At 55.4% G+C, this 12,937-nt stretch overlaps 1 protein-coding gene across 1 annotated transcript in view; it reads right to left on the bottom strand.

Annotated features, from left to right (window-relative positions):
• Positions 1-3,055: 3,055 nt before the first annotated feature.
• Positions 3,056-12,937, bottom strand: part of RIN3 (Ras and Rab interactor 3) — a 132,906-nt gene continuing 123,024 nt past the window's right edge. The window contains exons 8-10 of the mRNA XM_027957334.3: positions 12,201-12,332; positions 7,176-7,339; positions 3,056-4,252 (exon numbers count right to left, since the gene is read on the bottom strand). Coding sequence (XP_027813135.1) covers positions 3,932-4,252; positions 7,176-7,339; positions 12,201-12,332 — 617 coding nt within the window. The 3' untranslated portion in view covers positions 3,056-3,931. The remainder of the gene's footprint in view (positions 4,253-7,175; positions 7,340-12,200; positions 12,333-12,937) is intronic.

Raw genomic sequence — 12,937 nt, 5'->3', positions numbered from 1 at the left:
GAAGGGCATTCCTAGGAAACCGCTGTCTTCCAGCAAATAGCGTGACATCTGGGGATGAGGCAAACTCATGGCCACTGTGAGTCAGAGCTTTCCTCCCCAGAGCCAGGCACCATATGACCTTCCTGCGAAAGGAGGGCCTGGTTCCTGCCCAGCTGCTCCCCGCTTTCCAGGCCAGATGACCTGGAAGAAAAGGAGGTGGCCAGTTCTTGGATTCAGGCCAGCTGAGTGCTCACAGAGTGCCCACATCTGCAAACCGGCGAAATGGGCTGTGGGGGGAGGGGGAGGGGGCGCGTCTCCTCTGCACCCACAAGACCCTCCCTGCCTCTCTCTGTCCCTCCCCGACTCAGGGCCCCCCGCTTCTCTCTGCCCACTTCCTCTGCAGGCTGGTCCTTTGTTCCCCAGCGGAAACCTGCTCCTAACTAGGGAGAACGCAGTGCAACACGTTAAGGTCTTGTGAGGCCATGATGGGCCAGGTGTCTGCAGGGCGGGTTTGGGACTGCTCATGATGGGCAGGGCTTTGCACCCAGCTGTCACTGCTAGGACCTGGGGACGGAGGAGCTGTAGGGCCTGGCTGTGTCCTGGTCTCCGCAGATGTTCTCATAGCTTCTCTCAGCACCGTTGGCCCAGGGGAGAGGCCAGTAAAAGCAGAGGGAGGAGCCAGCCGGCCAAGAGCACAGGGCACGAATGCCAGGGATGAGACAAAGCCCAGCCCCTGCTCTATGCCACAGCCTGTGACCCCGTCAACCTTGGACACACTGATTCCTTGCTAGGGGCCAGTGGAGGGGCCAGGTCGCTTCACTTGCATCTTGGACCTCTGGGTCAAGTCAGCCCTGTGATGCTCACCATACCCTCAGGCAAGCTCAGGAGTGGATCTGGCAGGTGAGGCTTATCTGACTTTGGTTTTCTACAAGCAGGTCACTTGGGGTGCCATGTGGGGTAAAGAGAGCCCTGAATTTTGGGGTAGGTCAGCTCTGAGTTCAAACCTCACTCTGGCCTCTAACCAGCTGTGTGATCTTGGGCAAGTCACCCTGTTGTTACGGGCTAAATTGTGTCCCCTCCAAGCTCATGTGCTGAAGCCCCAAGCCACATCTCAGAATGTGCCCGCATTTGGGAGACAGGGCCTTAAAGGGTTACTAAAGGTAACGTGAGATCACACAGCTGTGCCCTGCTCCAATAGGACCTGCGTTCTAAGAAGAGATTAGGGGTGCTCAGGCCCAGAAAGAAGGCTGTGTGGGCAGGCAGCTGTCTGCAAGCCAAGGAAAAACCAGCCGATTCGAGACTTCAGGCTCCAGAATGGTGAGAAAATAAATGCTGTTTAAGCTGGCCCATCAGTGGTACTTTTGTTAAGGTCACTGGAGCAGACTAATTCTCCCCGTTTCTTTGAGCCTTCACCTTCTCATCCATAAATATCACAAGAGGAGTCACTGACCAGTGCCAGGCACTCATGAGGGCTCAGCTCTTGCACGGCCCTGTTTTCTTGATCCTGGATCAGGCCTGCACACCCCACTGCGGACAGAGGCCTCCAGACCACAGGATCCAGGTAGCCCCATCCATCCTGCTCTCTGGCTTCTCCTGACGGGAGGGGCCCCACGCTTGAGCACACATGCACACACACACGTGGGGTTCTTACAGTGGTGCTCCTGGTCCAGGTCACTGACTGGCTCTGCCCATTCCCTGGGAGCTGGACAGAAGACCCCCCTGCCTCCCACCAGGGCTGGACTGGTGCCCAATCCACCCTCTGAATTCCAACCCCACCCCAAGTTTGGGCCCCACTGGACAAGAGGGTGCTTGGGTAAATGGACCTCCATCTGACCCATCCCCACCAGTCTCAGGCCTAGTGGGAGGCAGTGGGCACCCTACCTTACAGCTGGGGACCGAAGCAGCACAGCCAGCTCAGCTTCGGGCTGCAGGGAGCATCGGAAGATCAGGAAGGGGACAATGCCTGTGCCAGGGGGTGGGCAGGGAGGTGGCAGAGGCAAGGGCAACCTGGGATCATGGCTGGCTAACCTCAGCTTCTGGGTATTTGCCTGTTTTCTCATGTCTGTTACAAAGCCTGGAAAGTCCAGGGCTGGCTGCCTGCATCCTGGAGCAATCCCTGCATCTGCCACAGGGCTGGCCCGGAGCCACAGTCAGACAGATGTTTGTTGATCAGCTGAATGAGCTGGCTGCTTCCCAGCAATATAATCCAGGGAAGTCCAGCCGCCCTGCCCCGTGGGCACGGCTCACTGCCATGAAGGCTGGGGCTGCATTTGATTTGTTCTCTACTGTCTCCCAGGGCCTAGAAGAGTGCTGACATTGAACAGGCACTCAGCAAACATATTTTTAATCAATGCTGGGGACACAGACAGGAAGGGTCCAAATCTGGTGGAGAAAGCAGAAGTGTCAACAGACAGATGCAATTGGATGAGCTATCTCTTGTGACAGAGATGAGCCCACAGGGCTGGAGGACATGGACAAGGACTATCTGGCCAGCAGCGCAGGAAGTCAGAGAAGGCTTTCTGGAGATGGGCTTTTAGGGAAAAATAAAGAGTTTGACCAGGCAAAGATTGTACAGAATTGTATTGCTGTGATAGGCAACAGAGGCAGGAATGATGTGAAGTGTGGGTGCTAGGAAGAGGAAATGCCCAGGCTGAGGGGCAGACGGGGCCCAGGGCCCTGAGAGTATGTTGTGTGTGTGCCAAGTCGCTTCAGCTGTGTCCGACGCTTTGTGACCTTATGGACTGTAGCCGGCCAGGCTCCTCTGTCCATGGCGATTCTTTCTCCAGGCAAGAGCACTGGAGTGGGTTGCCATGCCCTCATCCAGGGGATCTTCCCAACCCAGAGATTGAACTCGTTTGTCTCCTGCACTGGCCGGCAGGTTTTTTTTGCCACTAGTGCCACTTGAGGAACCTATAGATTCTGCCAAAAACAACAAAACAAAAGAAACCAGGGCGCTCAGTGGAAAGGAGATGCTTTTCTGAACCCCACCTTGGAGGGGGATTAGGCTGTTGGTGGTGGTGGGGGGGGGCCTAGCTGCCTGAGCAGAGATCTAGCCCTTTGAGAAACGAAGATGCCATTTTCAAAAGGACTTTTATTAAAACACTCCCCACACAGTGTCTCTTGCCTTGAATGCCACAGTCCTGGGGTGCCCACGAAGGAGAGGGCCCTGGACAATGTCCCCCGTGGCCAAGGCTGGGCTCGTTCACGTAGCTGTGAAGCTGGCCTCGCTCGGAGGTCCCGTTGTACACCTGGCTGCTTCCGGAGGGGCTGGGGAGCTACCGGCAGCACGGAGCCGGCCGATGGCTGAGGGTTGGCTCTGAGGCAGGGGTGAGGGGCCTGTCCCCTCAGCACCCTGAGATGCTCCTGAGATGCTGGGCGAGTCCAACACATTCCAGCTCCGGGGGGGCGGGGCAGCTGTGGCCAGGCCACTCCTCCTGAGGACGGTCTTGGGAAAACCTGAGCCCTCCCGGTGAAAGGCTGGGGATCGGATCGGGTGGGCATGGGGTGCGGGGGCCCGAGGCGCGGGACAGACGGACTGGCCTGAGGGGCTGTGTGTGAACAGGGGCCGAGCGAGCTGGGGCTCTGTGTGCTGCAGGGGGCTGGAGGGTCCTTTCTGAGTTTCCGTTTCCCTTTCTGCCTAATGAAGCATGTGGCCTCTCCCGGCTCCCGCCCTCCTACTGGGAGCACGCTGGGGCCACGGATCACGTTGTTTATACAATGGTCCTGCCACGGTGGCCGAGGCACGCTCAGTAGGCTGCAAGCACGGGGCAACGTGTGGGCATCCCTGTTGGGAGTGTGTGTGTGTGCACGCGCGCGCGCGCGCAAGTGTCTGTGCGTGTGCATGTGTGAGTGGGTGCGTCTGAGTGTGAGTGTGGGGGTCGAGGGTGCGGGCCGGTCTGCCAGCGTCCCCGCCTGGGTGGACACTGCCGTCGGAGGGGCCGCGGCCCCGGGCTCACAGGAAGTTGGGCTCGCGCACCACCAGGCAGGGCGGGCCTCCGCTGCCCCCGCCGCCGTCCAGGGGCCGGTACACGAAGTGGAAGTCGCGCTTGGGCTCGCTCCGCAGCAGGTAGCCCTTGATGCGGTGCGGCAGCGCCTCGTCGGCCAGCTGGAAGCTGCGGCCGTCCACCAGCACGAAGAGCCGGTAGTCCTGCGGCTGCACCACCTCGAACTTCTCCGCACACTGGGCGCACAGCGCCTCAGCCAGCGTGTCCGCCCGCGATGCCAGCGTCCGCGACTGCTGCTCCGGCTCCAGATACGACACGCAGATAAAGTCCTGCGGGGAGAGACGGAGGGGGTCACGGTTACCGGCTGGGCCAAGCCCACGTCCTGTCTCACCCCTGCCCTGATGCTGGGAGCTTGGACAGGAGAAGCTGCGTGGCCTTGTCCTCTTTGGGCCCCCCGATTCCTCTCCATAGACAGCGGATGGATGGCAGGAGGGGTCGTGAGGCTGGCCGTCGGGGCACCTGCGGCTGACCCTGCTGTGTGACCTCAGGCAAAGACCCTCCCTCTCTGAGCCTCAGCTCTCACTGGGTCAGTCTTGGCCTGGACACAAGGAGTGAGCGCGCCCCCTGGTGGCCAGTCCACGGGCTTGCCGTCACTGAAAAAATCTTATTTTTCACTTTCTCTTCTTCCCCTGCATTCCAGGCACTCTGCTGGGCACACGGGGCAGCATAAATAAAATCAAAGATTCAGACCCACCCCCAGCATTCCATGGCTTAGCTGGTGCAGCTAAGGCAGGCTGAACAGTTCTTCAGGCCCTAGGGCTGGAGGGGCCTGGGGATGGAAGGGGTGGTGTTCCCAGGAGGAACAGGCTGGCAGGGAAGGGCGGGGGAGAAGACTTGGGGGGAAAAGATGGAGAGTGTTTGCAGAAAACAGCACATTCACACCTGAGTCCACCGGAGACCGTGGAAGGAGTCCCTGCCTGGCTTTGAATCTGCTCCCACTCACTGTGTGACGACCTCTCTGAGTCTCCATTTCCACTACTGCAAAGTGGGGATAAAACCAGTCCTTTCTCTGTGCCTGGAGGTGGATCACAGAAAACTGGCTCAGAGCCTGTTAGAGTCCCCTTTCCGCTAAGGGCCCAGAGGGCGGGCAGGAAGTGTGTGCGCGGGGCTGCCCCCTTGTGGAAGGACGGTGACAGCACAGCGGTCTCCTGAGGCCGCCTAGTTCAGAATGGAGATAATTAGTGACTACAGAGTAGTGCCAGGCTCTGTGCCAAGAGTCCCTGGGATCACTTCTTTTTTTTCTTCCTGGGAGGGGAAAGCCCAGCCCACTTCCCTAGGTCTCGGTGACTGCCTGTGCTCTCCTCAGCCACCAGCAGGCCTCCCCAGAGCCCTTGACATCCGATGACTTTCAGGCTCTGGGCTTTCCCTCCGGAGGGTAGGGATTTACTGTGTGTGGTGCAGAGGAGACACTGGGAAGGGGGCAGACAGCGGTGCCCTCCTCAGACCCCAGAAACAGTGCTGATAAGTCTCATCCCAAGCCTCTGCCTGAGCTCTGCCTCCTTAGTGGGACGCACTGATGATGCTCAGCATTGGGAATCCATGAGGTAGAAGCAAGAAGGAAAGAATGCGAGGGTCACCCTTGGACCAAGAGCGCTCACATTCCAAGAGTTGGTGGAGGGGCAGCTGTCCCAGAAGGCAGGAGGGAATGCTGGGGTGCTGCAGCTGCACTCGCCAACTTCCGCTGGCTCATACCAGCTTGAGAAAGCCAACTGTGTACATCTCTTTCCAACTCCAAGTTCCATGATGCCAAGTTAGTAGCTTGGAATCAGCCACGGTGGCAGTATTTATACTAATACCATGGAAATTGACAGAGGCAAAGATCAGAGCCTTTTTTTTTTCTTTCTCCCCAGAGAACCAGTTACTAAACATTATCAGGACACCACTGATTAGAGGAGGAGGGACATCAGCTTGACTGATGTTAGAACATGTACTGGGGAGGCAGAACTCAAATGGGCCAGAGTCCCCCTGTGCTGACAGGAAAACAGCATCCCAGAGAGAGTTAGACACGGCTTAGGGTCACACAGCAAGCTAGTACAGAGCTGGGTCCATACTGTGAGCCTCTTGCCTCCCAGGCCTGGGCTCTCCCAGTTACAGAAAGGCCATGTGGAAAGCAGCCAGGCATGGGATTCAGGTCCAGTGTGCTCTGGGTGCCAGGGACGTGAGTCTGGAGACCTAGTCACAGCTCTGGACTGCAGCTTGATTCACTGTCCTAACTCCTGCCATTGTGCACACTCCCCAGTCCCACTCTGGCCCAGGCCTTGAGACATGTGAGCAATAGGGCCTGCTCTCTCAGGGTTACAGCTTTATACATTGTTGGTTACAGTACGGGGTATATGCGCTACAATAGAAGCAGCAGCAGCAGGAAGCACTTCTAACCCATGCCATAGGGAATGGGGGGTGGGGCAGGCGGGGGGTGTCAGGGAAGGCTTTTCAGAGGAGGGGCTATTGGAGACACTGAGGCTGGGCATGGCAGCTGGTGAGGAAGGGGAGATGGACCAGCATGGGCTGAGGCTAAGCCCTAGGGAGTTGAGCTCAGGGTGTTCATAGCTGTTCTGATGCATGAGCTTGAGTAGGCTCCAGGAGTTGGTGATGGACAGGGAAGCGTGACGTGCTGCAGTCCATGGGGTCGAAAAGAGTCGGGCACGACTGATTGACTGAACTGAAATGAACTGATCTGATGCAGCCTCGGAGGTGTGGGATAATGGGATGGGTGGGGGCAGGAGTCTGGCCACCAGTGACTTTTCAACACTGAGTCTGTACAGACAGAAGTGGGGAAGGATGGGTGAGTGGGTTGGAGATGGGCAGGCTGTGAGCAGGTTAGGGGCAGGGGACCCTTGGCAGCTGCTGCATTTGTCTGGGCACCAAGTGGCAAGGCTGAAGATCAGCTCCTGGGCTTTTTAACTGGGACAAACCACTGTTCCCATCTCCAGCCCTAACAGCCCGCTCAGACATCACAGTCGCTGAGGAATGCTGGGTGAAGGTCTCCTTCTTCCTATCTTGTGGGCCCAACTGAAACGCGGATGCTCGCTGATACTTTTCTCCAGCCCTCAACTTCTCAACCCCAGCCCCTAAGCCGGCACACACTGGCAGGCTGGGGGCTCAGTGCCATTGCTCCTGAACTGGCAGGCAGCAGGGGTGGTCTGGGAGCAAGGTCCCCTGGTCCCCTCCCACCCTCTCGGTCCCAGGTCGCACCTGCACGGAGGAGCGGGAGGCCCGAGCCTTGTTGAGCGTGCGCCGGCGCTCCCAGCGGTGGATCGAGTCCTGCACCTCCACGCTCAGCTGCCGGGTCACCGTGATCTTGTCATAGTTCTTGATGTGCTCCAGGGCCCCGTAGGTGGTGGTCAGATAGTAGGAACCTGCAGGAGGCAAGGGTGTGGAGGCGGAGCCTGGACCACGTCTCCACCCACTCGCAACCCGAGGGAGCTGGTCCCGGCTTGGTCCGCCCCGCCCACCTCTGTAAGCCCCACCCACCGCCGCCGGCCCGAGGCATGTGCGGCCAGGTGGTTGGTCACTTGCTGAGCTTCAGAGCCACGCCCACCGCAGAATCAAAAGATTCCTCGAGTCCAGCCCTGAGCTGCACGGCTCGGCTCAAAGCTTGTCATTGGCTCCCCTTTAGGACGCAACTCTTGCTTATTTTTAAACTGATGCTTTAAAGTGAGTTTTTAGTTTTAAAATGTAAAGATACTCAAGAAACTAACAGCTACGCATGTCTTTAGGGTGGAGAAAGCAGTGCCTTGGACTCATGGGTGGGCAGGAGACCTCTCTCTGTAGGTGTCATATACATTTTATTAAAAAAAAAACTTAAAAATATGTGGAGAAAATGTTAATTATGTTTATATGATTACACACAACTTTTAATAATTTAAAGAAAGTTAAAAATTTGCATCCTTCATTTCTCCATTTCTTTTTATCTTAATTCATACATATTCCTAATGCCTAATGTTTCCTAAGGTAATTTAATTTTTGAAATATGTTGTGCATGTGTGCTAAGCTGCTTCAGTTGTGTCCGACTCTGTGACCCTATGGACCGTAGGCTGCCAGGCTCCTCTGTCCATAGAATTCTCCAGGCAAGAATAATGGAGTAGGTAGCTATTCCCTCCTCCAGGGGATCTGCCAGACCCAAGGATTGAACCTGCGTCTCTTATGTCTCCTGCATTGGCAGGCAGTTTCTTTACCAGTAGTGCCACCTTCAGACTGAAAAATTTACATGAAGTTTTATGATTAAAGATAATCATTTGCACATATACTTATAAATTTACTTTCTTTGGCTTGTTGGAGGCTTTGGTTAAAATGTGTGAGGAGCACAGGCCTTGTAGTGCCCCTCAGTCTAGAGGGGGTGGGGTGACTTGGCCAAGGTCTTGCTGAGCTTCCTGGGCTTCCCTCCCACTCCCCAGGCCTCTCCTTAGCGCTTTGGGTACCAGGGCAATGATTTATTTATTTTTAGTTAAAAATTTTTTTAAAATTAATTTTTAAGTTGGAGTATACTTGCTGTACAATGTTGTGTTAAATTTCTGCTGTACAACAAGATGTTTCAACTATATGTATACATACATCCCTTCCCTCTTGAGCCTCTCTTCCAGCCCCTACCTAATCCTACCCCTCTAGGTCATCACAGAGCAAAGCAGTGGTTTTTGACATGAGAGTCATCTGCCAGTGAGCCACCCAAATCCCATCTTCTTTTTCTTCCTAATTAATTGAACTCTACTTGTTTCGGGTAAGTAACACAACTGAAAATGCTCACTTCCCAGAATCTCTTTCAGTTTGAGGTACAGGACAGGAGACCCCATTCTGTCTGCTACACAGATATAAGCGGAAGTCCCTGGGTGGGGCTTCCAGGAAAGCCTTTAGTAAGGGACAAACTGAGTTGGTACATCTTGTCAGGTTTTGGTTTGTCTCCCTTCCTCCTGTCTGGAACACAGAGGTGAGCCCGGAGGCACAGCAGCTGTTTTGTGATCAGAGGTGATAGGCACAAAGACAAAGGCTCACATCCTAAAGAACAATGGATAGAGTTGGGTCTACAATTTCTTGATGGCAGGGATAAAAAGTGCCATCATTATCAGCTGCTTACCTCAGGACTTCTTTTTCTCATTCAGATCATTTATTAAGAGCTGTGTTAGTGAAATTTGGGCTGTCTCATCTGTGTGATAACGCAACATGAAAAGTCACATACATTCTAAGGAGACCCCACAGAATTGAGAAACCTTCAACAATACAAAGTCACAGATTACAAAATTAGAATACAAATAATCCCTCCAATTTGGCAGGAAACACCTACAATATGAGGAGGCCGGGAATGGAAGGGGTCTTGCTTTTCAATAAGGCAGTTACAAAATAGAAACAAAACCAACCTCAGGACTTCTTGATGCAAGAGACAAACCAGTCCCTTACTCTGATTTAAACCATTATTAGTTATGTAATGAGTTATTTGTAGCCCAAAGCATTCCTAACTGCTACACTGGATGAAGCTGCCTACATATTGCTACAAATTCCACAGCCAATATGTGAAAAGTTCATAGCCTGCCTGGGGTGAGTAGGGGATGAGATAAAGGGGTTTGTGGCCACAGGATCACTCGCCCTTTCATGGCAGGGCAGGAAGGAGACAGGTTTTGAAACAGGCATGTCAACGCCAGGGCTTCCGTGGTGGCTCAGCAGTAAAGCATCAGCCTGCCAATGCAGGAGATGTGGGTTCGATCCCTGGGTGGGGAAGAGTCTCTGGAGAAAGAAATGGCAACCCACTCTAGTATTCTTGCCTGGGAAATCCCATGGGCAGAGGAGCCTGGAGGGCTACAGTCCAGGGGGTCACAAAGAGTCGGACACAACTTAGCAACTAAACAACATCAAAAACAATATCAAGGCCAGCACGGAGCTTGGCTTAGCGTCCCTTATCAGAGAAGGGCCAGTAGACCTCCCATGGGTCTCCTATTCCAGCTCAGCTCAAAGCCCGTGTGTTCCAGGAAGACTTGCCTGCTGCTTCCAGCCCTTGCTGGCCGAGAGTCCCAGTCCTCTAGCTGGCATTCCCCACGGTCGTGCTTCCCATGGTGATCACATCCCCCTGGCTGCTAAGTGGGGAACGGACTGCAGTGCACTGACTGGGAATGCTCAGATTTGGACACAGAGCAGGGTCCGGGTCTCAGCCTTCAGCAGGCAGCCCTGTGTTTCAGGTGAATTAGTGTCCTCTGTGCTTCCATTTCCTCATCCACAAATCCCATCAAATGTAGTGAAAAGAGATGAACACACGTAAAGTGCAGTGCTCAGTAACACATGGTGGTTACGTGACCTCAGGGAGGTGCTCCAGAGGTTCCCCACCTTCTTGGGCAAAGGGAGGAACTCTAGTCCTGCCAGCACACTCCTGCTTGCTCACGACCTGCTTTTCCACAGCCTCCTGGCTCTCCTAGACCACTAATCTTGGACTTGGGGGTCCTCTGCAGTTCCCATCATGACCACTAGGTGGCAGGTGACTCTGCACGTGAGTTTTGGAGCTGGCCGGGAGAAGGCAATGGCACCCCACTCCAGTACTCTTGCCTGGAAAATCCCATGGGCAGAGGAGCCTGGTAGGCTGCAGTCCATGGGGTCGCTAAGAGTTGGACACGACTGAGCGACTTCACTTTCACTTTTCACTTTCATGCATTGGAGAAGGAAATGGCAACCCACTCCAGTGTTCTTGCCTGGAGAATCCCAGGGACGGGGGAGCCTGGTGGGCTGGCGTCTATGGGGTCGCACAGAGTCGGACATGACTGAAGTGACTTAGCAGCTTAGCAGTTCTCTTTAGGGAGAGTGTGCTACTGATGGAAAAAGCCCATTGCGTCTCTTAAGATATTATTAGCTCAGCATGGCCAGCTGTCAGCCAGTGTGCAGAGGGGATGTGGGTAAAGGAATCTATGAGGGTGCTTCTGGGAGAGTTTGAATTTTGAGCTGGCTCCAGCCAGGTGCCCAGCACTGCCTGGGTCTCCCATCAGTCCTGTAATTGCCCAGAGTGATTTCAGCTTTCCCACCCGAACCCCTTGTGGGTTTCGGGAAGAGGAAGGTATCCTAGGTTATGGCACGATTGAGGTGGGGGTGGTTCATGTCCGTAAGTAGAGGGTAGTTGGGTCAAGGATGTGTCTGGCCTGTCCCCACTGTGTGCCACCATGCCTGGCATGGAGCCCTGCCTGGCAGCAAAGATTGAGGCTATGGATGGAGCAGGGGTCAACGTGGCCAGGGGATGGCTGACCACTGCCAGGGAACTGGCCGGCCGGGGCTCAGACCCAGTGCAGAGCCCCACAGCCTCGCCCCATCCTTCCACTCCGTAAAGGGCTTTCCCTGACACTGTCTTTAAAACTCCCACAACAGTCCACGGGGCTGGGCCAATCCTCCGTGGCTTTACACGCTCCCCTGAGCTGCCAAGAACTCAGAGGACTAGACACGTCATACTGTCACCCCAGAGACCAACACAAGCTAAAAAGGCAAACAGATGCAAAGAGGGCCAGCTTATCTCAAGAACCACAAAGCCCAAAGGGGCCACGGGGGGCCTGAGAATCTCTCTCCATCCTTTGGGGGTGATGTCTCAGAGGGCGGCTCGGGGCTCCTTCAGAGCTGCTATCTGGGCTGGTGCCCCTCAGGGATTCTTGGTGGAGGGGTGGCCGAGGCTAAGTGGGTGGAAGGAAGTGGTGGGAAGGAGGAGAAGGAAGGGAAAGTGAGGGTGAGACAAATTACGCTCCCATCCTCGCCTCCAGGAGAGTGCGTGGCCTCCTGCCCACAGCATCACTATTCCTGCCAGCACTGGATGAGCGAAAGCCTGAGCGTCCCCAGGACCAGCCCTGTCTAAGAACTTGACCATCATTCCCTTATCGTTTATACTGCCAGCAAAAGCTGTTCCCTCTGGGAAGACGGCCTTTTGTCTTTCTTTATCTGACTGGTCCCTGTTTATCCTTCAGTGCTCAGCTCAGACATCACCTCCTCCAGGAAGCCTTCTCTGATTGCACAGACTAAGTACCATGCTCTGGTACCCTCAGGGCCTCCCTTGACAAGCCTCGATGAGAAGGTCTCTTTACTGGCCCAGCTCCCCTGCTAGTCTGTGAGCTGCCCTGGGACAGGGAATGTGTCAGGTATCGTGTCGTGCCCCAGGAATCTGGTATCCAGGAGGTTTGGGTTGAGCTGCCCAGCGAGCCCGATGTGGCTGGGTCAGGGGTGGGCGATCAGCCCCGGGAGTCCGGAGATGGGTCTGGCACAGTGACTCACCCTCCCCCAGCTGCAGGGCGGGATCCATGAGCTCCATCATGTATTCCACGTTGAGAAGCATCTCTGTGAGGTTGCTGCGGGCCAGGACGTACATGAGCACCGGCAGGAAGTCGTCTGCCCCGTAGGGCTTCCCTGGGAGAGGAAGCAGGTGGAAGGTGGTGAGTGCGAGGCTCTCCTTGGGAGCCGCTCCCTGCCCAGGGCAAGGATCAGTGGTTTGCTGGGTGGGTGGGTGGTGGTCACTCCAGAAGAGGAACCTTCCTGTTTTCTCCTGACTCTTGACACAGGGTGAGCCTAGGATCAGCCTAGTCAGAAGGCCTGAGACACAGTCTGGGTTTTGGAAGAGGGAACCGAGAAAGGTGCCCTCCACCGGGTGGGCAAGACCAGCCCCGAGAAAGTGCCCTCCGCTGGGTAGGCAAGACCAGCCCCTTCCCCTTGGCCAGCTCTTCCCCTCTGCCATCCTCAGTCAAGTTCACATCACACTTCAGGGACCCACCCAGGAGCAGCTGTCTGTCTCAGGTGGATGTCTTCTGGGAAGGCTCCCTGCCTCTGTGAGCACACATCTCCCCATCCACCTGCAAAAGCGAAGCCCTCCCTCGACCAGATGCCACAAGGCCTGAAGCTCCCCCTCCAACCTGCATTCTTTGGGGCTATGTGGTCAGTCATGTCCGACTCTTTCATGGACAGTAGCCTGCCAGGCTCTTCTGTCCAAGGGATTTTCCAGGCAAGAATACTGGAAT

The sequence above is a fragment of the Ovis aries genome, chromosome 18 (genome assembly GCF_016772045.2).
Source record: "Ovis aries strain OAR_USU_Benz2616 breed Rambouillet chromosome 18, ARS-UI_Ramb_v3.0, whole genome shotgun sequence".
Taxonomy (NCBI): Eukaryota; Metazoa; Chordata; class Mammalia; order Artiodactyla; family Bovidae; genus Ovis; species Ovis aries.
The sequence above is the reverse complement of the archived record's forward strand: the minus strand, read 5'-3'. Positions and strand labels throughout refer to the sequence as shown.